General features: G+C 32.4%; 6 protein-coding genes across 12 annotated transcripts; 3 read left to right on the top strand and 3 right to left on the bottom strand.

Moving 5' to 3' along the window:
• Nucleotides 1–288: 288 nt before the first annotated feature.
• Nucleotides 289–998, top strand: LOC123317976 (EEF1A lysine methyltransferase 2). The gene has a single exon (XM_044904621.1). It carries the CDS (start codon nt 339–341, stop codon nt 975–977), a length of 639 nt encoding a protein of 212 aa, XP_044760556.1. The 5' UTR covers nt 289–338; the 3' UTR covers nt 978–998.
• Nucleotides 999–1,118: 120 nt separating this feature from the next.
• LOC123317968 (rap1 GTPase-GDP dissociation stimulator 1-B) lies at nt 1,119–4,326 on the bottom strand. Its single transcript, XM_044904609.1, has 5 exons — nt 3,544–4,326; nt 3,340–3,486; nt 3,092–3,274; nt 2,817–3,029; nt 1,119–2,349 (listed from the first exon to the last, which is right to left on the bottom strand). The coding sequence occupies exons 1-5, from the start codon at nt 4,256–4,258 to the stop codon at nt 1,778–1,780; spliced, it is 1,830 nt and encodes a 609-aa protein (XP_044760544.1). The 5' UTR covers nt 4,259–4,326; the 3' UTR covers nt 1,119–1,777.
• Nucleotides 4,327–4,607: 281 nt separating this feature from the next.
• LOC123322424 (staphylococcal nuclease domain-containing protein 1) lies at nt 4,608–14,535 on the top strand. Of its 2 annotated transcripts, none has more exons than XM_044910372.1 (14): nt 4,608–4,728; nt 4,960–5,084; nt 6,762–6,901; nt 7,273–7,436; nt 7,534–7,710; nt 7,843–8,127; nt 8,300–8,487; nt 8,550–8,744; nt 8,822–8,999; nt 9,083–9,221; nt 10,769–11,142; nt 11,224–11,507; nt 12,886–13,201; nt 13,277–14,535. In XM_044910372.1, exons 1-14 carry the CDS (start codon nt 4,684–4,686, stop codon nt 13,385–13,387), a joined length of 2,721 nt encoding a protein of 906 aa, XP_044766307.1. In that variant the 5' UTR covers nt 4,608–4,683; the 3' UTR covers nt 13,388–14,535. The 2 variants fall into 2 exon arrangements, with proteins under 2 accessions (XP_044766307.1, XP_044766310.1); XM_044910375.1 differs by having other exon boundaries at nt 4,669–4,728; nt 11,227–11,507.
• A 183-nt stretch (nt 14,536–14,718) lies between these two features.
• On the bottom strand, nt 14,719–16,621 carry LOC123322494 (ubiquitin-conjugating enzyme E2 W). Of its 3 annotated transcripts, XM_044910455.1 has the most exons (7): nt 16,356–16,620; nt 16,118–16,209; nt 15,479–15,581; nt 15,246–15,401; nt 15,092–15,167; nt 14,850–14,909; nt 14,719–14,796 (listed from the first exon to the last, which is right to left on the bottom strand). In XM_044910455.1, the coding sequence occupies exons 1-6, from the start codon at nt 16,377–16,379 to the stop codon at nt 14,896–14,898; spliced, it is 465 nt and encodes a 154-aa protein (XP_044766390.1). In that variant the 5' UTR covers nt 16,380–16,620; the 3' UTR covers nt 14,719–14,796; nt 14,850–14,895. The 3 variants fall into 3 exon arrangements, 2 of the variants coding, with proteins under 2 accessions (XP_044766390.1, XP_044766389.1); XM_044910454.1 differs by having other exon boundaries at nt 14,719–14,909; XR_006539161.1 differs by having other exon boundaries at nt 14,719–14,909; nt 15,092–15,182; nt 16,356–16,621.
• Nucleotides 16,622–17,094: 473 nt separating this feature from the next.
• Nucleotides 17,095–20,420, top strand: LOC123322431. 3 transcript variants are annotated; one of them, XM_044910406.1, is made up of 5 exons: nt 17,095–17,379; nt 18,120–18,352; nt 18,978–19,277; nt 19,765–19,795; nt 19,872–20,174. In XM_044910406.1, the coding sequence occupies exons 1-5, from the start codon at nt 17,233–17,235 to the stop codon at nt 20,019–20,021; spliced, it is 861 nt and encodes a 286-aa protein (XP_044766341.1). In that variant the 5' UTR covers nt 17,095–17,232; the 3' UTR covers nt 20,022–20,174. The 3 variants fall into 3 exon arrangements, with proteins under 3 accessions (XP_044766341.1, XP_044766333.1, XP_044766324.1); XM_044910398.1 differs by having other exon boundaries at nt 17,097–17,379; nt 19,765–19,816; XM_044910389.1 differs by having other exon boundaries at nt 17,113–17,379; nt 19,765–20,420.
• A 137-nt stretch (nt 20,421–20,557) lies between these two features.
• On the bottom strand, nt 20,558–21,996 carry LOC123322444 (protein IMPACT-B-like). Of its 2 annotated transcripts, XR_006539113.1 has the most exons (6): nt 21,705–21,995; nt 21,419–21,649; nt 21,211–21,307; nt 21,014–21,119; nt 20,827–20,924; nt 20,558–20,690 (listed from the first exon to the last, which is right to left on the bottom strand). XR_006539113.1 is itself a non-coding variant. In XM_044910423.1 (5 exons), the coding sequence occupies exons 1-5, from the start codon at nt 21,950–21,952 to the stop codon at nt 20,600–20,602; spliced, it is 765 nt and encodes a 254-aa protein (XP_044766358.1). In that variant the 5' UTR covers nt 21,953–21,996; the 3' UTR covers nt 20,558–20,599. The 2 variants fall into 2 exon arrangements, 1 of the variants encoding a protein (XP_044766358.1); XM_044910423.1 differs by lacking the exon at nt 21,014–21,119 and having other exon boundaries at nt 21,705–21,996.
• Nucleotides 21,997–22,026: the final 30 nt, after the last annotated feature.

Genomic DNA, 22,026 nt, shown 5'->3' with positions numbered 1-22,026 from the left:
CCAAAACCAAAGAGTAACTTGTTACTCTTTGCCAAAACACAGAAGACCAAAGAGTGACAAGATGTTACTCTTTTATATTAGTGATCTGTGATATAATCATAGACCTACTGTTATTAACATAAAAAAAGTAATTTCTCTATGGTATCAAAAGGCCACAGAAAACACATCATACGTCGTTTTGGTTATGAGGTGCAAAAAGTTTTTATTTGTTGTTTATAACACTTAATTAGATTTCATTGAAATCTCCTTTTGAGCAGATTGTATATCCACATACACAGTTTCATCGTTTCATCAAACGGTTCAGGTTAAAACGATATTTCCTTTATTCAATCTTCATCATGGAAGAACTGAGACCGTCAGAACTTGGTACTTTGGAGTTTTGGGATAAAAGGTATAAGGAGGAAAACAATTCATTCCAGACTCATGGAGATCCTGGAGAAATATGGTTCGGTGAAGAAAGTGCGGAAAGAGTAATAAATTGGATGTTGAGAAATGAAATTCAAAAAGATTCCAATATACTCGATCTTGGTTGTGGAAATGGTATGTTTTTGATAGAATTGGCTAGAGAAGGATTTACTAATTTATTTGGGGTAGATTATTCCCAAGGAGCAATCGATTTAGCGAGAGCTATTGCCCATAAGCAAGATTTCACATTTATAAATTATTCTGTGAAAAATATTCTTGAAGGTCTGGATCAAAACTTTGATATAATAAATGATAAGGGTACCTATGATGCTATCAGTTTGAGTGAGAATTCAAAACAAAATAGGGAACTATACTTGAAAAGTGTCTTTGACAGCCTAAGTGATGATGGTTACTTCATTATTACATCTTGTAATTGGACTGAAAGTGAATTAGATGAACAAGTTTCAAATAAATTTGTTTGTCATAAGCTTATTCCAACACCTCAGTTCAAATTTGGGGGAAATGTAGGTAGTCTAGTCACCACCATAGTTTATAAGAAAAAACTAAAATAAAATAATTATTCTCTTCTGAAAGCCATTTTCATTAATTTCCTTATCAGAGTTGAATATATGCATGCATACATTGAATCAGATTTTGACAATAGTGTTTGAGTTTTTTAGTTGGCAGTAGGTGTGAGTTTTTAAACACAGAGATAACTTTTAACGCTTTAATTTTTGATAAGTTGGTGAATTATACAAAAATTGCATTGGAAAAACTTTTAAGAACATGCATAGCTTGAATTACTGTGAAAATTGTATATTTTATTGACTAAAATTTAGAAGTTCTTGTTCTTACCTCTAAAGCCCGTTTACAACAGCCAAGAATTCTCTAGATCATTTACTCGAGAATTCATGCGCTGTGACTCCTTTACAGTAACATATGTACTTTCAATAGAATTCACAGTTCAGTTGCATACAAAATAATCTCTGCCGTTTTCTTGCCAAAATTTGGTGGAGAATTCTTCAAAGAATTCTTGGTTGTTACAAACAGGCTTAATAAAAAGAATGGATTCTTCCAATTATTATGACCTGTATGCTGTGGATGTGGAACTCAACTTCCACAAGCTCTTGAATAAGTTGCATTGGAATAAATCAAGAATAGGAAAATATTCAATATTTTATAGTTAAACTATAAATACCTCTATATTTCAGGAATGTGCTCATGCATAAAGGCTCTAAATTCTTTCAATTTGGAGAATTAATAGCAATTCTCTCAAACTTCATAAAGCTTAATATTGACTATAATTTTAATTAAAGCTCTCAAAAATGTACATGCGCATGTGAGTACATCACATTCGATAAATTTCGAAGATTTATAGTGATACAAGGGATATAACTTTCTGAAGTTTTTCAAGGCAGTTTTGATATTTAATCATTTGCATATTTTCAATCAATGTGTTTGCTGCTTTCTTGTCCACAAAATGATTCAATATATCCTGGTGAACCAAAAGTTTTTCTAGCAATCCAATCAAGTTTTCTAACATTTGTTCACTATGGCTGAATATTCTCATATATGGCAGCACGGATGCAATATCAGCTTCAACAATTTGTTTGACAAATTCAGCTTTGTTTTTTTCTACATCAATGTCCTTCAAACTAGTGATATCACTACATTGAATTATTGATATTGCAAGTAGATTCAAAGAAAACAGAGCTTCATTTTCCATTATCACATCTTCAGAAGAAAACATGGAAACTAAACAAGCAACTGCTCCATCTGTTTTCAAGATATATTGCATTGATTCCCAAGAGTGACAATTTTTAATGAGCCATGCCAACAATCTGGATACTTCCAGTTTTACTCCCAAGTGATGGGTATTACTGAACCATCTCACTAATTTTTCAATGAACAATTTTTTTGATATCATGTTCCTTGCTGCTGTTTCTACAACAAAATACCTTTTCATGAGAAATTTTTCACATGGTTTACTTTTAGATTGTGAGAGAGAATGAAATATTATTAATTATAATCATGAAATTTATCAATAACTTCAAAATGAGAAAAATAAATGTGAGAAATTGGCTCAGCATTTTTCAGAGAAAGGAAATTTGTGCTGAATGAAGCTAGGTTTGTGCTGCTATTTTTCAAAAATAGTTTTATATAGTTGAGCTATATTTCTGCAAAATTCAGCATAATTTTTTTTCAAAAATCAAAAAGTGCTCTAGGCCAACTTCACACACATTGGAAATGAAGGTAAATAAATCCTTTATCATTCCTCAATTCGTTGTAAATTCAGATAGGAACATATAATTCAAATAATAATGTTGTAAAATTAAATTTATAAAAAAAAAATCATACTTTGAACAGAATTTTCAATATAAAGTCTCAATGGCTACAAATAGAACACTTACCTTGTCCATCAATAAGAAGTCTAAGTGTTCCCAACAGTTTGAATATAACAATATCCTCATCCATTTCCAACACAGGTTCAATCGAGGTCAGCAGTCCTTCTTCAAGAATGATTGCCTTATTTATTTTGGGAACTACTAAATTTTTCAATGTACTGAGTAGACCATGTAATAATTTGATATTAGGGTTTTTGCTAACATATTTGGGCAAAAGTTCTGTAAAGTTGAAAAAGTTTATTATTCTCAAATAGTTTCTTTCCTATGAAAAATTTATATACCTATGAGCTTTTTAGATATTCCTCCTTTGACAATAGATATGCAATTTTTGTCATTTCTAGCAAAATTTCCTATTGCCATTATTGCTGTTGCTAAAAGATCTTCATCTGTTGAATCTAACCATTGCACACAATTTTTATAGACCTTTCCTTGCCCTTCATTATAAAGCAATTGCATACTTTCATCTAGAATTGAATAACACAACTTATTCACAAAGAAGTAATCATTTACTTGTAAGAATGGAAAATACCTTCTATTAGAATATTATTTATTAAATCACAAGCCATTTTCAGAATCGATCTACTTTCCTCATCTTCAATGAGTCCTTTGTATTTTTCAATCAATTCAAATATTTTCTCACATACATTCAACTTTGCAAGTAAGAACTGAACTTTATCTGAAAATATTTGATAATCATATAAAGTAGGAAAGTGATAGTTTGTCTTATTCCTACCTGTATCAGAAGCATTATAAAGAATTTGTAAGCATATCAATTCTAACTCAGGAATATTAGAATTCTTAAGAATGTCAATTATTGAATTATACAATTTTTCTGAATAAATTATTTGATCTTCATATTCAACCATCAAAGTATAAATAATCTGAAGAAGATACGAGAAATATTTTATATCATCAGATTTAATACTAGATTGCTTTTCTAGAATTGATGATATGTGATTTAATAATTGATTTTTATTGACAAACTTTAGATCCCCATTACTTATGAATATGTTTAATAATAGTCCACTTATTTTTGAAAGAAGCAAAATATTATCACTTCCTTCTAAGTCATAAAACTTGTTCAATATTTTATCGAAGTCATTTTTTTCCAACATATTTGTAGCATCTTCATTCTCGAAAAATATATTGCCAAGAGCTCTGATCACATTCAAGTTGATGCTTTCATCTGATTCCAGAAGATTGAGTAGCAATTGTAATATTTCTTTTTCGCTTAATACATTCCTGTTAGATTCGTCTTTAGCTAATTCAGCTACTAACTCTGTTGTTTTCAATATGATTAGCTTGTTTTTGTATTTCAAAAGAGATTTAATAGAACTGGAGCTGTTCAATCGGATTTCATTAGGATTAAGTGACTTCAACAGATCAAGAATGTTTTCAGTACCATTTTCTTCTGATAAACACAATAAAGTAGTATTTAATTTGTCCATTTTTACAAATTAAATTATTAATTTAAATAAATCGAACTTAACATTATTAAAATGTCTATGATCGAACCACAAATTCAAGCATCTGTTATTAGTGTTCTGTGATCTGAACTATCACAGAACACAAATATGAAGTCTATAAATCTGTGCTCAACTGAAAACTTCAATTTTAATTATAAAAGTTTTCTGTGAATTCAAATATGAAAGAACATCATATCAAATAAATTCAGTAGTTAAGACAATGATATCTTTGATATAAATAGTTGTATTCAATAATTCAGAAAACAGATATTGTGTTTTTCAAGGCCAAGAAAATCGAAGGAATGTTTTACTTTACTGTCAAAATCTATGATCATGACGTAACAGTTTGTGATGATGATATGTGACGTTTACTTGTTCTTTCATTTAAGTTGCATGGACAATTCACGATGACCACCCAACAAATTCAACCAAATCGCGGAATTGTGAAACAAGTAGGTATTTTTTATTAATTTATTGCATTATTTGGAACTTCAAGATTATCTGTGAATGTTTGAATCAAACTTCCTCGATTGCGAGATGAGAAAAAGTACAAGTCAACGATTAGCATCTTGGATTTACATATGGCTCGGCTCATTTTCCTCAACTTTCTAACCCAATTTCTAATTATTTCGTATTTATTTGTGAAATATGCTTCATGTTCGTTATTTACATTATCTTTATAGGTCCTTTCTGGGGACTCTGTTATTGTGAGGAATATAAATAATCCCGCGGCTGAGAAACAGATCAACTTCTCAGGAATTATAGCCCCCAAGCTATGTAGGAGGCTTGCAGCTGGAGCGTCTGAACAGTGAGTATTTCCACACAAATATTCAAGTTGCTTTTGACTTTCGAATTATTTGAAATTAACCATTTGAATTATTATTCATTTCCATATTTTGGGAATTAAAGTGAAAATTAGCCTCTGTGGGTTTCTGCTTCTGGCTATATGTGTTTTTAATACCATTTTCCACTTCTCATGTACTCAGTTGAGTGGGTGAATGACAAATTATTTAAGATTTCGCAAAATATGAATTTACTCTATATGCTATTTAAAAGAGATTTCTTCTAATGAGAAAGTAATGATACTTAAAATTATAATTTTTGCTTGTTAAGTAGTTTTCATATTAAAAATGCAAATGAATCCAAGGGAAACCAACTTTTCAGAACTGTAGATATCTATCATTATATCTTAGGAAGTTGAATGTTCACATGGCTGGCCTTTAGCTAATCATGGATAATATGAAGCATCATATATTCTTTGATGATAAATTGAAATACATTGAAATCTTTGAGAATATTTGCTATCTCTACTTTCACGAATATGACATTCCATCTGCCTAATTTTTGCTGGATTGATACAATATATTCTGAGTAACATGTCCCCATAAATTATTTGTAAAGTGAATGGTAAAATTCTAGTCTTAGGGGACTTGGTAAACTATGCTGTTCATAGAGCTTCAAAGACTTATTTCAAGATGTCTTTCAAGACATCTTTGAGATGACAAACTGATAACTAATAAATTTTGGTTATGAAAGGACTGTTTGAAGCATGGCTGATGCATTCAACCATTCCAAGAGCAGAATTAGTAACTCTTTTGATGAAAATTAATAGTATAGATAGACATCATGTCCTGTAATATTTATTTGACAGACAGTGTAATGTTTACAACAGTTTTTCATGGTCAGTATTACATTTAAATGAAAAACCAATGCTTTTATATTGAGATTATACCATGGGCTTCCAAAGCCATTGAGTGCACACCCCTTCCATTTAATAATATTCCATTTTGAAATTCAATAGTGCAAATAAAATATATATCTCGATAAGTAGACAAGGGAGATTGCAATTCTGGCATTTAAGGAAATGAATAATACATATCCATTCAAATTTTGGGTGATTAACTTTTTTTATGGTTGGAATAATTGTTTTGGTGATGCATATTTGGTTGATGCTATTATCAATGGAAATCCAAATCCATTATTCTGAGTTATTAATGGCTGTATGTACCGTTTGATTGAACGAAGTTTAAGCTCTAAAACAACGTTCAAGCATAGAATCTCTATGGAAAAAAAGGAATTAATCTCGATTAATGAAACGGCGCATATGGCCACAAATCATTCAGTTTGTAAATAGACAATGCAATATATAAAAAATAAGGGAAACATTAACAAAAAGTACATTTTCTGTTATTGGATCTGTTTTGATTGTATTCAGAAAGGATGTCCTTAATGTTTCAATTATTAATATTAATGGTAATCATTTTGTTCTGTTCACAAAAGTTTCAATTCAAATGTGCACTCAAGAAATAAAAATGTTCTCAATTTGAATGGAGTATGGAAATATCAAAATGCATTTTTGTATCAATGACATTTTTAAATTGTCTTCTGAACCTTGTTTCAACAAATTGTAGAGTAGTTGAATGTTAGGTTCCAAAATATTTGCAAAGACTATTTTGAATCGTGATATTCACAATCTTTTCCATAGAAATGAAACGAAAGATGAGCCATGGGCTTGGGAAGCACGTGAATTTCTTAGAAAAAAGCTAGTTGGCAAAGAAGTCTTTTTCACATCCCAAGTACCCCCAAATGCAAATAGGGAGTATGGAACTCTATTTTTTGGTAAAGGTGAGATATACATGAATTACTTTTCCAAAAATCTAACTATAGATATTGAACATAGAACAACTTGAATATTAACATTTTCAAAAGCAACAATTATTTCAATGATTCCAATGATGCATATTTTGAATTTCTTCACCTGATGTGTTTTCCACACAAAAAAACTGAAGACAGTTGACCCTGAGGAATCTGACTAAATGATTATAAAAATTGAAGATTCATAAAATAGCAAATTTGAGTTGTTCTTGTTTCATGAGAGTTGCACAAAAACTGATGGACTGGATTTTGATAGGATTTTTCATGAGAAATTAATGTTAAATCCGCTATTTGGCATGATTTCCTATATTTTACGTCACTCAAATGATTGTTTCCTTCAGATTTCAACTCTGCTGAGAACATCACAGACTCCTTAATATCTGAAGGACTAGTAACAGTGAAAAAAGAAGGTGTAAGGCAAACTGAAGAGTTGCAACGCCTTATTGATTTGGAAAATGTAGCTAAGCAAGCTGGAAAAGGGAAATGGGGCAAAGATAATCCATCAGTAAGTTTATATAGTCTTGCTGAAGAGTACATTATGGATGTGGCTTATTCAACAATGACACAAATTTCCAGAAAATATTGATGTTAATTTTTTTCAGGATCATGTAAGGGATGTGAAGTGGGGAATTGAAAATGAACAAATGGCATCATTCGTCAAAAAACATGCCTACAAGCCGATTAAAGCTGTTATTGAACATGTGAGGGATGGTTCTACTGTTAGAGCTTTTCTGCTTCCTGATTTTTATCATGTGACTGTTATGATTACTGGAATAAGAGTAAGTTTATTGAAATATTGATTTGAATTAACCTGGTAATTTCGATATTGTCAAGGTAGCATTCTATAATCAATCTGCAACTCAAAACAGTGTCTATACCTACTTAATATTGATTGATTTTTCTTCTTTTAGTGCCCTGGATTCAAATTAGACAGCAATGGTAAACCTGACCCAAACATCAAGGTACCTTTTGCGGATGAAGCCAGAGCGTATGTGGAACTGAGGCTTCTGCAACATGATGTAGAAATCATCCTGGAATCTGTTAACAACAATAATTTCATTGGAACAATTTTACATCCAAAAGGCAACATCGCTGAATCCTTGTTGAGAGAAGGCCTGGCTCATTGCGTGGATTGGTCTATCAGTTTCTTGAAATCTGGCTCTGAGAAATTGAGAGCTGCCGAACAAGTTGCTAAGGTGAGTCTCTTTTTTTTGTGTAGTGGAGTTAGGTATTTAAACTTCTAATAAGCTCTCCAGGTGGAACAAAATGTATAAAAAAGGAGAAGTAGGATTGTTCAATTTTTTTTTCAATCTTGTCTTATTGTTCAAGAAAAAAATCAACAAAACCATAAATTTTATGATATTTCAGGAAAAGCGTCTGAGAATCTGGAAAGATTGGCAGGCTAGTCAGCCAAAAGTTACTGGAAAAGAAAGAGATTATAATGCAGTTGTCACTGAAATTGTCAATGGGGACGCTATCATGGTTAAATTACCTAATGGTGAACAAAAGAAAGTCTTTCTTTCAAGCATAAGACCGCCTAAGGAAGGATCCACAAAGTAAATATAAATTAAAATATGACTTATTTATTTATTATTCTTTTTCATTCACAATTTTCCAGAACCGAGGAAGAAAAAAATGCACCAAAAACTAAAACTTTCCGGCCATTATATGACATTCCTTACATGTATGAAGCTAGAGAATACTTGAGGAAGGAGCTTGTTGGCAAGAAAGTTCATGTTTTAGTGGACTATATACAAGAGGCTAGGGATAGTTATCCTGAAAAAACTTGTGCCACAGTAACTGTTGGAGGAAAGTAAGTTATCCCCTATTTTTTGTAGAATATTGAAATATTTCGCTTTATGGATTTATCTTATGATTTTTTTTTTCAAGGAACATTGCTGAGGGTCTTGTAGCCAAAGGGCTTGCAACGGTAGTCAAATACAGGGCCGATGATGATCAGAGAAGTTCCAGACATCACGATCTGTTGGATGCTGAAACTAAGGCTGCAAAATCTCAGGTCGGAATACATTCAAAGAAGAAGGCTGTCCCATTGAGAGTTGCAGAAATTGTAAGACTATTTCTCATAAAAAAAAAATCACTTGTTGAAAATATAATGGAAATAATTATAGAGAAATGAATGATGTATTTCAGGATGCTACAAGGGCTAAGCTGGAACTATCCACTCTTCAAAGGCTCCAGAGAATCGAAGCGGTTGTTGAATTTGTTACAAGTGGCAGTAGGCTCCGTCTTTACATTCCCAAGTCGAACAGCCTATGCACATTCCTCTTGGGTATGTATCTATTTTTTTTTTTTTTGTGGTTTTCGGTAGTTTTTTCTTATGCAACTATCAGTATGTTCCATGTGAAAGTTCTTTGAAGGACCTTGCCAGATTTAACATCTTTCCTTTGTTCTGAATTCCTTGTCAATATGTTTTATTATGAAAGTAGTCGCAATTCAGTTCAATTACGATTGGTGGCATAGCATTGGCAACAAGAAGTTATATAGAGATAAATTATTTAAATTTATTGACGTAGCGTGTGTTGATGATTTATTACATATTTTGTTGGACAGTATTTTTCACACCTACAGTTGGTATGTTTCTGATTGCTTAGCTTTCATTTCCATGTTATCTATTTATATTATATACTGGAAAAATCTCTAAATCTATAGATTCCTATGATGCATATTTTGAATTTCTTCACCTGATATGTTCTCAAACATAAAAACTGAAGACAATTGACACTGAGGAATCATTTTATGATTGACTACACTACAAAATCTCAGATATAATTGAAATATGCGCCTTTATTGAGTTACTTAACTAAAATCGCAACCTACATAAATAATGGTGAGTTTATGTAGAGTTACTAAGATCTTATACTAAGAAATGGACCAATTTCATGGGCAGATGGCAAACACCAGCATGCAGACTGCCAATTACATTGGATTTCTTATGTATTAGTACCTCTCCATAAACTGACTATAAGAGTTGAATGAAGATTTATGCAGATTGGAGCCTGGCTTCAATCGAAGTAAAAAAAATAATAGTTCTTTATTTTTTTTTTATTATAGGTTTGCCGCTTCGACAGCTAGGTCATTAGCGGTGTTGGAACTGTTACATGTATGACTTAGGGGACTATTTACAATTAAATTTTCACATTGATAGACTTTATAAAAGCTAAAGTATTGAGGATATCCGTTGTGTTGATCTTAAGAGCTTCTTCCATCTTGATGTTCACATTGAAATGATTCCTTTGGGTCTGGTACATGCTGCATTCTGTTATAATGTGCCGGATGGTGATATTGGTGTTGCATGTAGTACATATTGGGGCGTTATCCTTTGCTAGGAGGTGTTGATGAGATACAAGGCTATGTCCGATTCGGAGTCGTCTTATGGTCACTAAGTCTCTTCTATGTTGGGTGATAGGATTTAGGTTGGATATAGTTGGGTCGATGAGTGCAAGTTTGGACCTTTGATGTTGCCAAATATTTTTCCATTTTTTCTTTATAAAGGTTTTGTAGGTGTTACTCATATCGTAATTGGTCAACATATCAATTTCCTCTACTGAAGAGATTGCTTCTTTTGCTGCCTGATCAGCTTTCTCATTTCCATCTATGCCACTATGTGAAGGAACCCAAACTATTTGGCAGCTATTCTGTCTGGAGTACAAGGATGTCAATAGATCTGTTATCTTAGTCACCATAGTGTTACTCGAGTAGAGCTCTTGAATTGCTTCTTTATTTATTGTTCTTTATTTCAAAGTAAGAAATACAAAAGTATGTTTTTATTTTAGAAACTATTCTACAAAATTGATTCATTTCCCACTTTGTATACAGGGGGAATTAACTGTCCAAGGGCAGCCCGTCCAGCTATAGGCAATCAGCCAGCAATTGAGGGCGAACCTTTCGGTGAGGAGGCTTTCAAATTCACGAAGGAACACTGTCTTCAGCGAGACGTTTCAATCCAAGTAACTGGATGTTCGACTACTGGAAAGACCGCCAGTCTTATCGGTTGGCTTTGGGTCGATAATTTGAACCTTTCAGTTGCGTTAGTTAATTTGGGTTATGCGTCAGTACACAGAACTGGCGAAAAATCCCAATTTGCAACGCAACTCAAAGAGGCTGAAGAACATGCCAGGAAACAGAGGTTAGGCATCTGGAAGGATTACGTTGAGGAGAAGGAGGAACTGAAGGTTGAAGATGAAAAAGTGGTAAGAGGGAAAGTTTCTATGCATATTTTTATATAATTTAATATTGGTTTTCGTTCGGGTTGATATTTTGTTGTGTTCTAGCAGATTGAAGCCCCAGATGCAACTTACGAAGAAGTAGTTGTGACTGAGGTTACTCCAGAGGCTCACTTCTTTGTCCAAACCATGGCAGAGGGTCCAAAGGCGGAGGCATTGAACGCCAAGTTCAGACAGGAGTTCCAAGCTAATCCACCACTTCCCGGTTCTTTCACGCCCAAACGTGGAGAAATTTGCGCCGCCAAGTTCGTTGACAATGAGTGGTATAGAGCGAAAGTTGAACGAGTTCAAGGAAATAATGCCCAAGTACACTACATCGACTACGGAAACAGGTAAATATATTTTTTCACACACAAATTGTCACTGATGAGTTTCAATGAAGGAACAATCCAATTCAATGATGCTTCTTATGAATTTCTTCACCTGATGTGTTTTCGAGCACAAGAAATAATGAAGACAATTGACACTGAGGAATTGGTTGTTCACCTTTGAATGTTTGTTGAAGCTAATCCTAAAAATATTTTATATACTCCCTTCACATTTATTTTAGCAGTCGGTTGGCCATGAAATAATTTTCTCAAGTTTTTGTAACTAGAACGGAGTAAGGTTGGCACTCATGAAATATCGTTAATGTCATAACGCCGTTGCCACAACTAATATCAATTTTTATTACGAAAATGCCGAAAGTGGTTGAAAAAAGAGACAGGGATTCAGGAAGTGCTATTTAGAATTCAGGTCCGCTCATTCAAATAGTTATACCCTGGTATTCTAAAATCCGCAATACGTCAGACGCTAGCGAACATATTCAATATAAGAGACTTTATATAATGTTTCATCTGAATCAAAACGACTTATATTTCAGCTGAATATTTCCATAATCAGAAGGATTGTGAAATTTTTGTTCAAAGGTGAAGTTCATCTTGACTTGAAACTTCCTTTAATTCCTTTTACTTATATTGGTGCAAGATGATTTTAGTTGAAGAATTCACATTCTTGTAATTATCTGTTAATTCCATCGGGAGATACCCATTCCCAACCACTGCATCATATGCTTTTCATCTTCGGGTTAATATTTTTGAAATCTACAACTGATGTAACGTATTCAAACTTTAGCCAAAGGAGATAACGAACATCAACTCTCTTCAAGCTAGTGCGTATTATGATATTATACTGATCTCTTGTATTTTCCAAGCAAATAACTGGATTTGGTATGCCTTCAATCAGTTTGTATAAACTTCAATTATATTCGTCACATATTTTCCGAAGAGATTCGACATTGTGATGAAATAAGTACGTAATAACAGAAACTTTTACGTAGAACAGGCAACATAGCGTTGATTTAAAACCCAAAAATGTTTTGACAAGCGTCATAACCCCACATTTTTGTACTATACAGAGTGAAATGTGTCAAATTTCCATGGCCAACAGAGTGCTAAAATAAAAGTGAATGGAGTATATGTATACAGGACATCGAAAATGAGATACACTCATGGATTCTGTTTTTTCAAATGGCAACGCCCCATTTTTGTATTTGCCATTGAATTGTCGATATAATGCATCCCGGTTTCATTGACATTAACTGCCTTAGTTTTTGACTTGTGCCAATTGATATGTCAAGTACTGTTGAGCACAGATCCAGATAAAAATTCATAATTTCCGAATCACTCAACATAATTCTTTCAAATTCAAGTACAAGATGAATATTTGTAGGGAAACACTGCCTCTGGTTAGGCTTGCTCCACTTTCATCAGCCTACACCAGTGATAAGCCATTCGCAACAGAATATAGTCTGCCTTTCGTCATATTGCCGAAAGATGAAGAGTATGCTGAGCTGGCCTTGAAGTACTTAAAGGAGGATACAAAAGCACCCAAACTGTACCTGAGCGTTGTCTATCGTAATCAGGGTGCCCCTAATGCTGCTTCATTACACACAGAGAAAAATGCTCAGTCTGATATCATCAAGAATCTAGTTGCTGATGGACTTCTTATGATTGAAAATGTTAAAAACAGGAAGAACAATAGAGTGGTGAGTGAAGAACATCTCTTCATATTTAATGAATAATCATGGGTAGTTTTAATGATCTATGTCATATTCTTTCAGCTGGCTGCTTACAAGGAAGCTCAAGAAACTGCTAAGAAAAACCGTTCTAACATTTGGGAGTACGGAGATATAACTGTGGATGATCCTAAGGAATTTGGTATGGGCAATTAAATTGGGGGGGACCAACAGAGCTACAACCTACAGAAACAATTACTATAAGTTGAAAACAAAACTGGTCTAATCAACTCTTAGATATATATTTATCTATCTTTGTTTGAATAGATGCCAATATATTTTATTGTTGGGCTATAGTTAACCCTCAATCAAGAAAAAATACAAAATGTTTAAGTGTACATTTATTTTATATACTATATATAAATTTTGCATCTAGTTGTATTGGACAATAACATGACGCAAAGACAAATTGGAGCCCGATCTTAGTTTTGATCAACTTGTATCATCAAATTTTCTACTGAATATTTCCGAAAAATCGCCTAATTTGTCTTCCAAAATGTTATTAACATTATTTGAATATTAGGAAGTGATGAGTACTTTTCTATAAAATTCAATTTTCCAATTAAAGCAGAGTCCGATATACTCTTTTACCTTTAGAAATACGACATTCAAAATTTTTTTTTTTTAATCAACGCTGGAAAAATTGGATGTTTTTGTGAGTTTCCAAGACTGCTGTAAATCGTTTTCGGTTATGTGAGCTGTTGCCAAACCTCTCGGAATAAGACTTGTACAATAATAATCTTATTTTATATATATATATATTCATGTTTCATGTGTGAAATATTCTGATATGGAAATCAAAATGTAACTCTGTGAAATATGAATATGGTCAACGTTACATTTATTGCCGCACTAAATTAAAATATAATATATACCCATCTATTGTTCCTACTCAGTGTAATAATAAAACATCCGTAATTTTTTGTCCATAAAATTTTCGATTTATCCGCGCCCATTTTAATTTTATCAAATTGTTGTCAACGCCAGTCTTAAAGTTATATTTAATATACCGTAATTTTTTTTATTTATAGTTATCATATTTAATTAATTTTTGTATATCTTGAATGTATTGTCTACAAATGTTGAGGTTATCTAATTTAAGAAAATTATTTGTATAATGTGATCCGTAATTTTATAAATTTTACTTGATTATTTTCAAGTATTGAGTGCATCTGGTCAATTTCAGGCAGACTGGGTTTAAACCTAATTGGATACAAAAGTACTCAAGAACACTATCTTTTTGATATAGGGTGTGGATGTTCAAATGTAGGTAAAGGCTTTGTTTAAAATAAACAATTTGTTAATATAGGTGTTTAATTTAAAGTACATCAAAGTTGATATTTACTTTGAATACATTTTTAAATTATTTTTTTTTGGAATAACAAGGCTTTTTTCATCGATTGAAATTTGCATCAAAATAGGCAAGCTTAGGAAATGTAATTCAACATTCTTTTAGATTTTCCACAGAAGAAAATTAGTTTAGTAAGAACGGTCAAAAACACTTTATTCTCCAATAACATAAATAGATACATCCATGGCAGGCACTATTGAAATTTCAATGTTTCCTATAAATTTCATGAATCAATAAAGGAATATGATATAAAATATAAAGACCTACAATAGAGATAAATAAATCACAATTTTAAGTAGTATAATTATATTTTTCAAACTGAGTCATCTGAAAAAAACATTGCAATTAATAAGACTTAAAGTTATATAAGCGATTTTTCAACAATGCTTCATTGTTTTGAAGCAATACTTTTTTATATTCAAAGTTAATAGTCAAAGACTATTTTTCAAAAGACTGAAAAATCGCTTATGGAAATGCAGTAATTCCAGACAAATATTTTCAAGACTTACCATGATACCACCATTTTGTTTTCTTTGGATTTTTATTACAGGTTTTAACGTAAAATGCGTTGTCTGGAGGCCTTTTCTAAAAAATACAAGACTAAAGTAGGCAAGATTAGGGGAACACTTATTTTTAAACTTATATGAATAAAAATTCACAAACCTTCTCTTTACAACTACTGAGCATTGAAACTATAGAAAGGCAAACAGACTGCACAGATAAAGCAGGTGACCAGTCATCAGTTAAAATCGATAAGCATATATGACCATTACTATATACATGTGGATGTACTGGAATGTTATTTCCGACAAAGGTCACCTGCAATGAAGTAATATCCTCAGAAATACTTCCAAATGATTTCATAAAAACTGTGATATAGAAAAAAATTTGATTACCTCTGGTGAATCAAAAGGATACTTATTGCTGAATTTGAACTGCAATTCAAATTGTTCCCCTTCATACAAAGTACCTGATACACCTTCCATTCGAATGATCCAACTAAAATAAAATGTATATCAGATAATTCATGGAAACAATAATACCCACAGGTTGAGTTGTTCTCAGTTGCTCTCACATTCCTATTTCTATCAAGCTCTTCTACTTATACCATTTATTAAAAATTAGGAGTTGAGAGTAAAAACAATATAGCTAGTGCTCTTGGGTGAGACTTTAGAAATCACAAGTACTTCTTGAAATACTCAATAATTTTAAACTGTTCCATCAAAAACACTAATATGTTTCATTGTGACAAAAAAATAACACTTAAATTCATTAAAACCTAAACAGAGGCCTAATTTAAAGTTTATAGATCAAGTTAACAATCTTATTGATGGAACATCATTGAAGACTTCAAATCATAATAATTTTTTAGGGTGAAATAAACAATACCATATTGCGATACCTATTATCACTTTCACTTTTTTAATTAAAATAAATATGGCATTAAAATACTGATTACAAAAATTTAAGGTGGGCGTTAAAGTAAACAGGAGCCCTCAAGGGAGTGTTATCATTCTTTTCTTATTTACACTTACTGTAATAAATTTTGCTCAGCAATTTCAGCATCTACAGTAACCCCTGGTGGAGGCTCTTTCATAAGAGACATCAATTCTTTTTGTAATCTTCTCTGTAAAAATATGTTCAGTCTAAATCTTTCTATATTCTCCCATCTTAGATGGACAGGAAAATAGGAAATACTCCAGATTGAACAGAAGAAGAGTGATTAATCATTATTCGAGCAGGTTTTGCTTAATTGAAAAAGTAATTATTTACCTCTGATGGTGACATTCCTGCCATTTTGATTTTCCCTTTGTCAATAGACAGTCATTCTAATGTTCAAACAAGGTGAACGTTTCAGGATAAATTCAGAAGGTCTCGCCGGAGTAAATAGAACTTGATATTTAATTAAATGATTAGCTTAATTCATTTTTGGCCAAGATATTGCACAGAATTCAAAACCTAAACAAATGTCAAATAAAATCTGTATTTTGTTTTGAACCAATGAAATAAATGACATTTCGCCTTCAGTCAGTTTCGTTTCGATCTAGGGGTATGTGAATCATGAGCAAGAATCGCTAATCGTCAGAGGTTGTCTCTGCTAATCGTATTCTGCGTCGTTAATCTTTAGATAGAGGAATAATCGCTTAATTGGTTGTTTTCTATATAGAAATTGTTTTGCTGATATGGAAAAAGCATATCTCCGTAATCTGTGGCAAAAAGCATTTATTATATTTTACACATGAGTTTACTTTCACAGTTTTCAAACTTGCCCACTTAAATCTAAAAAAAGCTTGTTGATTTTGAAAACAGGATATCGAGTGAAAGGTGGTCATTTTCATTCGAATCCAATAGAATGTGCGGGAAAGGGAAATCTAGCGGCCCTAGATACTAGAATCTTTGATACTAGAAACTAACGAAAATATTCCTCGGGGTACAAATTATTAGAAAATGATTTATTTGAAGTTTATTAAATCACTTCGAATCACCTTCAGAAAATGGATTGAAAAGTTTTCACCAAATTCGGAGATTTACTTCAAACGATACAAAAAAAACGTAATCTGTCAAGTATTGTAAAGTAATTTTCAAGTCACATTGTTTTCAAACAGTGCATATAATATCTACCATTTGATAATAAAACCTTCGTTAAAAAATGGACAATATCATCAGTGATGAAGTCCTACCCAATCAAGAAATTGTATGTCGGTTAATTATTGGAGATATAGAGAATCGCCATTTGAAGGGATTTGTGGAAATTACTACTCCTGGTGAAGCGATTATCAGATACGCGCTTATTGAGGTACATAAGTTGAAAAGAGTTCTGATAACACGTGACTATCCTATAAGTGGTGCACTCCTCTTCGCCTATAGAATTCTATTTTTAATGATAATTAGCCATGTTATGTATTGAATAACACCCCCTTAAATTCAACCCCTTTAGAGCAAAGGCGATATAACTTTGATATTTAATATGTGGTGAAAGCCTTTGATAAACAGAGGGAGACTCATAAATAGTCAGAAGATGTATTTACTTCGTGAGCGGATTCTTTAGCCAAAAATAAGGATATAGAGACCCCTTCAAGGATATGTAAAAAATTGTATTTGAAATACTCCGAAACTAAATTTTTCCAACTTCTGTGTATGAGGGGGATTGAATCAATCATGACCGTAGTCAACTCTGATAATTTATGCAACTTTTGAATTGAAAATTATTTGAGAAAATGAGCTATGTGGATTGGTGTTAACATCATTCCAATATTTCTCTCTATCCATCAAAAACTTCTGGCAAAAAATGCCTTGGTTGGATTTTTCAACCCCTTATATAAGTATAGGGGTTGGAAAAATCTGGTTTTCGGTGTTTCAATAAACTATCATTTCTACCAAACATTCCGAGTCAATGAAAAAAAAGTTTAAATTGTTGTTCAGACATCAGGTGTCCTCCAATGGAAGGACATCAAATATTTTTTTCCTGGGTTTAATGCCAATTTTAATGACTCGTATGGTAGACAACAAACCATCATATACTTTTTGGCTCTCCAGATCTCAGGAATCGCAACATGTGAATTTCCATTGGAAAAGAGTTTGTTCCTCTTTCCCCGGTATTACAGAAAAGGCTTACAAATGAACGGAGAAGAAGTTTTCTATTACACAAGGCATACTTTATGTGGTGGAAATTTGGCTCATAAACATAAAGGGATTGAAGGTTACGAGTTTTCTTGTGGCTGGCCTACGCGTATTCCGGCGACTTGGAATGGTGAATACGGCTCTATCAGGTATTGGTAATTTAAATCAAAAAAGGGAAAAATTCGTGCTTCTCCCAAAAATGATTTTGCATCCTTTGTCAAGTGTCCCGTATCCCCCTATTTTAGGAACTCTAAAACAGATGAGATTTTCATTTTCTTTAACGTTTTTTCCATATTCCCATTTATGAAACTCTCAGTTTTGTAACCACAAAATATTTTTGCCATGACTTTCGGGCATCTTCGATAGATCCCAACAAAAGAAAACATATGCAGGGTGTTAACAAGTGGGAAAGTTTCAAGGGAAACGATTCAAAAAAGAGAAAAAAAAATATTAATTTTTTTCTCGAAATAAGCGCTGAAGAGTTGAAGAAATGTGAGAGAGATACAATAGAAATCAGGATCCGTTCATGAATATTTCAATTTATTGACGTGAAGTAATAATATTTTTGTTTTCAATCCATGTGTGGAAACACAAGCACGAAAACACTCAAATTGACAAAAAATTATTCAAAATCCCAATAAATCCTACAATTTTTTTTTGTGCACAGTGGCGTGTTTCAGACATTACTTCGGACAACTTGTGAATATACTTCAAATGCCTAAGAAAAATTTTTTACTTCAAATCAAAAAGCTCTAAACCTCCTCTACTCAACAGATATTGGTGCAAAGTGACTGTGATTGAAAGTTCGAGCGTTTTCATTCACAATCAAGAAATAATTGTTTCAAACAAAAGGGATCTTGCCTTGGAACAACATCTAAAGTTCGAATCGCTGGTAAAAGTACACAGATCCATTAATTTTCTGAAGCATTTCGGATACGTGGACGTAGATGTCTGGACACCTTTCAGTGGCGTAGCCATCAAACAGAGTATACCTGTTTTATGTACAATAGATAATCACTCAAATATGCTATTTGGTAGTATTATATTCGTTTTGACGCGTCTAGATATATTTAGGTAAGTAAGAGCATTGAGTAACTCAATGTTAAGAGGAAAAGTTTGTATCACCACATATTCCAACTGAAAATAAACAGCTTATTTTGGTGGATGCTCACTATGAAGTTCTGAGACAAATGTGATTATCTTTTATATAGGGAAACAGCAAGTACATTTCCACAAGTATTGAAGTTGTATATCTGATTAATGAATGAATAAACAAATATTATTGTTTTTTTTTGAAATTTTCGACCATTCACTTATCTCAACCAGGGAATCCCACATAAGAAAAACTATTGCAATATTACTAGGATTTCATATTTAAACGTTTCTTATTATATATCTCCAGTGTCATTGAATATTCAACTCAAAAAATATGGGGGTTATTATTCAATGCTAGTGTTAAAATCTCATATTCACACTTGAGTGCGATAGATGGCGTTGCAGTCGAGGCTTATCTATAATGACTCTAACACTGACGCTGTAAGCTTATTCATCATGTTTCCAGGGCTCTCAGACCATTTTCAAGGACCAAAGTTGTAAGAACAGATATTTGTCGGGTACCCAAAATGGTGAATATCACACAAGGAAAAACTGACTATTTCTGCATTTTAGAAACAGATGAGCACACTCTCCCAACCAACCAATTTCCCAGTTGCACCTGTTGTCAAATTGTTTACGAGCTCTGGGTATCAGTGCAGGGAGCTTTCCCAAGATATGGACCCTGTGGATATCCCAGTATTGATACACCAGGCATACCAATAATTATAGGAACTGAACCAATTCTCAAGTACAACATTTCGAGAATAACAGCTAACATAATGAATATATTACTCACCCCTCATAATAACATAGAAATAACGGATAATGCACCTTTAGATGAAGAAGTAGAGCAGTTACTTAATATTGTGGAGGAAGAACTGGATGAGAAAACAATTGAAAATTTGAACAGACAATTAGAGAGCAAAAAGGAGGATGAGAATGAATTGATTCATAAAAAAATAATGCTGAACCTAGACACTAGTGATAAAAATTTTGATGGATCTAGTTTGCAAGAAACTACAAAAACTTATTTTGAAACCACTGATACAGAGTAAAATATCAACATATGTTAACAGATTAGTTACATATTCTTTAATAAATTGCAGAGGGTAATATGGGGAAGTTATTTTTTGCTTCATTACAAAAAAACACATGAGAGGGAACTTTTCTTCAAACGATTTATTCATTAAAATTATTAGGAAACAAATTATATCAACATTTGCCAATGTTATATAATAAAAAATAAAATCAAAATAAACTTGTATAAATATATATTTCTTGTTTAATAAATAAATAAAAACTTATTTAACGTATCCAGCTTGTACCAACGCGCGTCTAGCTGCATTTTTTATATGTTTAAACCTATCAGGTCCTAACTGTATACCTCCATACCTGGAATAAAAAATTTTCAGATGTCTTTCAATTGAATAACTCAGAAAACGAGTGGGACCACATGTATAAAATAATTAAATTTCAAACACAAATAGCTCCCTTACTCAACTATTGAAAAATGGAAATCTTTACTCACCATCTAGATACAACAACTATAACGTTCTCTACATTCAGCAATTGCAGTAAATGCAACACTCTTTTACTTGCATGGTTTTCACCATCATCATCACAGTCCTGTGAATAAATATGTGTGCATTAGGTAATGATTTATAATAAAAAATTCAATCAATATAGAATAAAAACTAGTTAAGGCATATACTCACTGGCAAGCAGTAACAGCACTCGCCAATAAAATTGCATAAAATTTCACGAAGTTCTTAGTTTGTCGCAGACTTTGAAGCGATCCAAGACGTTGCGGTCTTTGCCACGCTTAAAGAGAAGAACAATCGTGCTGTGCAACGAAAAGATGTAAAGTTTTATGAGATTTTTATTTAAAAAGTAAAATTCATATAATCCATACCTGTAATATTGATGAATTCTTAAAAATTCTATATGCATATATGTTATGTTTGGCTTGTGCAATCTTCTTATTTTCCATCAGGAACTCAATGAAATTTCTGTAAGAAAGATTATGCATTGGTTAGAAGAAATTTAGAACAGAGCTGTTCACCTCTATAACTTCAGTATCATACCTAGTCAAATCTGAGGTTGTTTTTGTATGGACTTACTTGACTTCAGCTTCACTGCTAACAGCACATACATGTCCCTGAAATACACTTTTACGATCCTCTATAATTGGTCCATGTACAACTTGCTTAGAAAATCTTTCAAAACCATTATTTGGCTTATTTTTTTGTCTTTTAGCTTTCTTTTTCTCATTTATATTTTTAGGTTTGAAAATTGTATACTCCTTCAATTTTTCAATCCATTGATACAAAATGGGGCTTCCCATACTTTCTCTACAAAAATATTTGTTAATAATTGAAAAATATGAAAATAAATATTGTTACTCACTCATAAATCGTCTTGAATTCTTTATATAACTTAATCTTCTCATCAGCAGATAATTCAGGAGCCATTAGTTCGAATTTTGGTGGTTTTTCGGAGGGATAATCTATATGCAAGGTGATGAACAGTTTCACAGATGGAGATATTTTCATAATGAAAGATTGATTTCCATCTTCGGCGATCCATTCATTTTCATAAATGGATTTGAGCACTTCTACTTCTTCAACTTGTTGAGAAATATTGTCTGTTTCCATTTCAAAGTTGAAATTTAGAATAATACCACACAACAGACACAACCGCACGATCACAACCGCTGACTTTGGAATAA

The sequence above is a fragment of the Coccinella septempunctata genome, chromosome 1 (genome assembly GCF_907165205.1).
Source record: "Coccinella septempunctata chromosome 1, icCocSept1.1, whole genome shotgun sequence".
Lineage (NCBI taxonomy): Eukaryota > Metazoa > Arthropoda > Insecta > Coleoptera > Coccinellidae > Coccinella > Coccinella septempunctata.
Note: the sequence above shows the minus strand (reverse complement) of the source record. Positions and strands in the feature narration are given on the sequence as shown.

Bases quoted from the DNA above. Each gene is read 5' to 3' on its own strand.
- LOC123317976 (XM_044904621.1), top strand. From the start codon at position 339: ATGGAAGAACTGAGACCGTCAGAACTTGGTACTTTGGAGTTTTGGGAT.
- LOC123317968 (XM_044904609.1), bottom strand. From the start codon at position 4,258: ATGGACAAATTAAATACTACTTTATTGTGTTTATCAGAAGAAAATGGT. The intron at 3,487-3,543 runs GTAGGAATAAGA...AAATATTTTCAG, and splicing joins TTATAATGCTTCTGATACAG to ATAAAGTTCAGTTCTTACTT. The intron at 3,030-3,091 runs GTATATAAATTT...TCAACTTTACAG, and splicing joins AATATCTAAAAAGCTCATAG to AACTTTTGCCCAAATATGTT.
- LOC123322424 (XM_044910372.1), top strand. From the start codon at position 4,684: ATGACCACCCAACAAATTCAACCAAATCGCGGAATTGTGAAACAA. The intron at 6,902-7,272 runs GTGAGATATACA...TGTTTCCTTCAG, and splicing joins AACTCTATTTTTTGGTAAAG to ATTTCAACTCTGCTGAGAAC. The intron at 8,745-8,821 runs GTAAGTTATCCC...TTTTTTTTCAAG, and splicing joins ACAGTAACTGTTGGAGGAAA to GAACATTGCTGAGGGTCTTG.
- LOC123322494 (XM_044910454.1), bottom strand. From the start codon at position 16,379: ATGGCAGGAATGTCACCATCAGAG. The intron at 15,402-15,478 runs GTAATCAAATTT...ACTTCATTGCAG, and splicing joins ATCCTTTTGATTCACCAGAG to GTGACCTTTGTCGGAAATAA. The intron at 15,168-15,245 runs GTTTGTGAATTT...TGTATTTTTTAG, and splicing joins TCAGTAGTTGTAAAGAGAAG to AAAAGGCCTCCAGACAACGC.
- LOC123322431 (XM_044910389.1), top strand. From the start codon at position 17,233: ATGGACAATATCATCAGTGATGAAGTCCTACCCAATCAAGAAATTGTA. The intron at 17,380-18,119 runs GTACATAAGTTG...TTGGCTCTCCAG, and splicing joins TCAGATACGCGCTTATTGAG to ATCTCAGGAATCGCAACATG. The intron at 18,353-18,977 runs GTATTGGTAATT...TCTACTCAACAG, and splicing joins GGTGAATACGGCTCTATCAG to ATATTGGTGCAAAGTGACTG.
- LOC123322444 (XM_044910423.1), bottom strand. From the start codon at position 21,952: ATGGAAACAGACAATATTTCTCAACAAGTTGAAGAAGTAGAAGTGCTC. The intron at 21,650-21,704 runs GTGAGTAACAAT...ATATTTTTGTAG, and splicing joins GAATTCAAGACGATTTATGA to AGAAAGTATGGGAAGCCCCA. The intron at 20,925-21,210 runs GTATGGATTATA...ATTTATTCACAG, and splicing joins AGAATTCATCAATATTACAG to GACTGTGATGATGATGGTGA.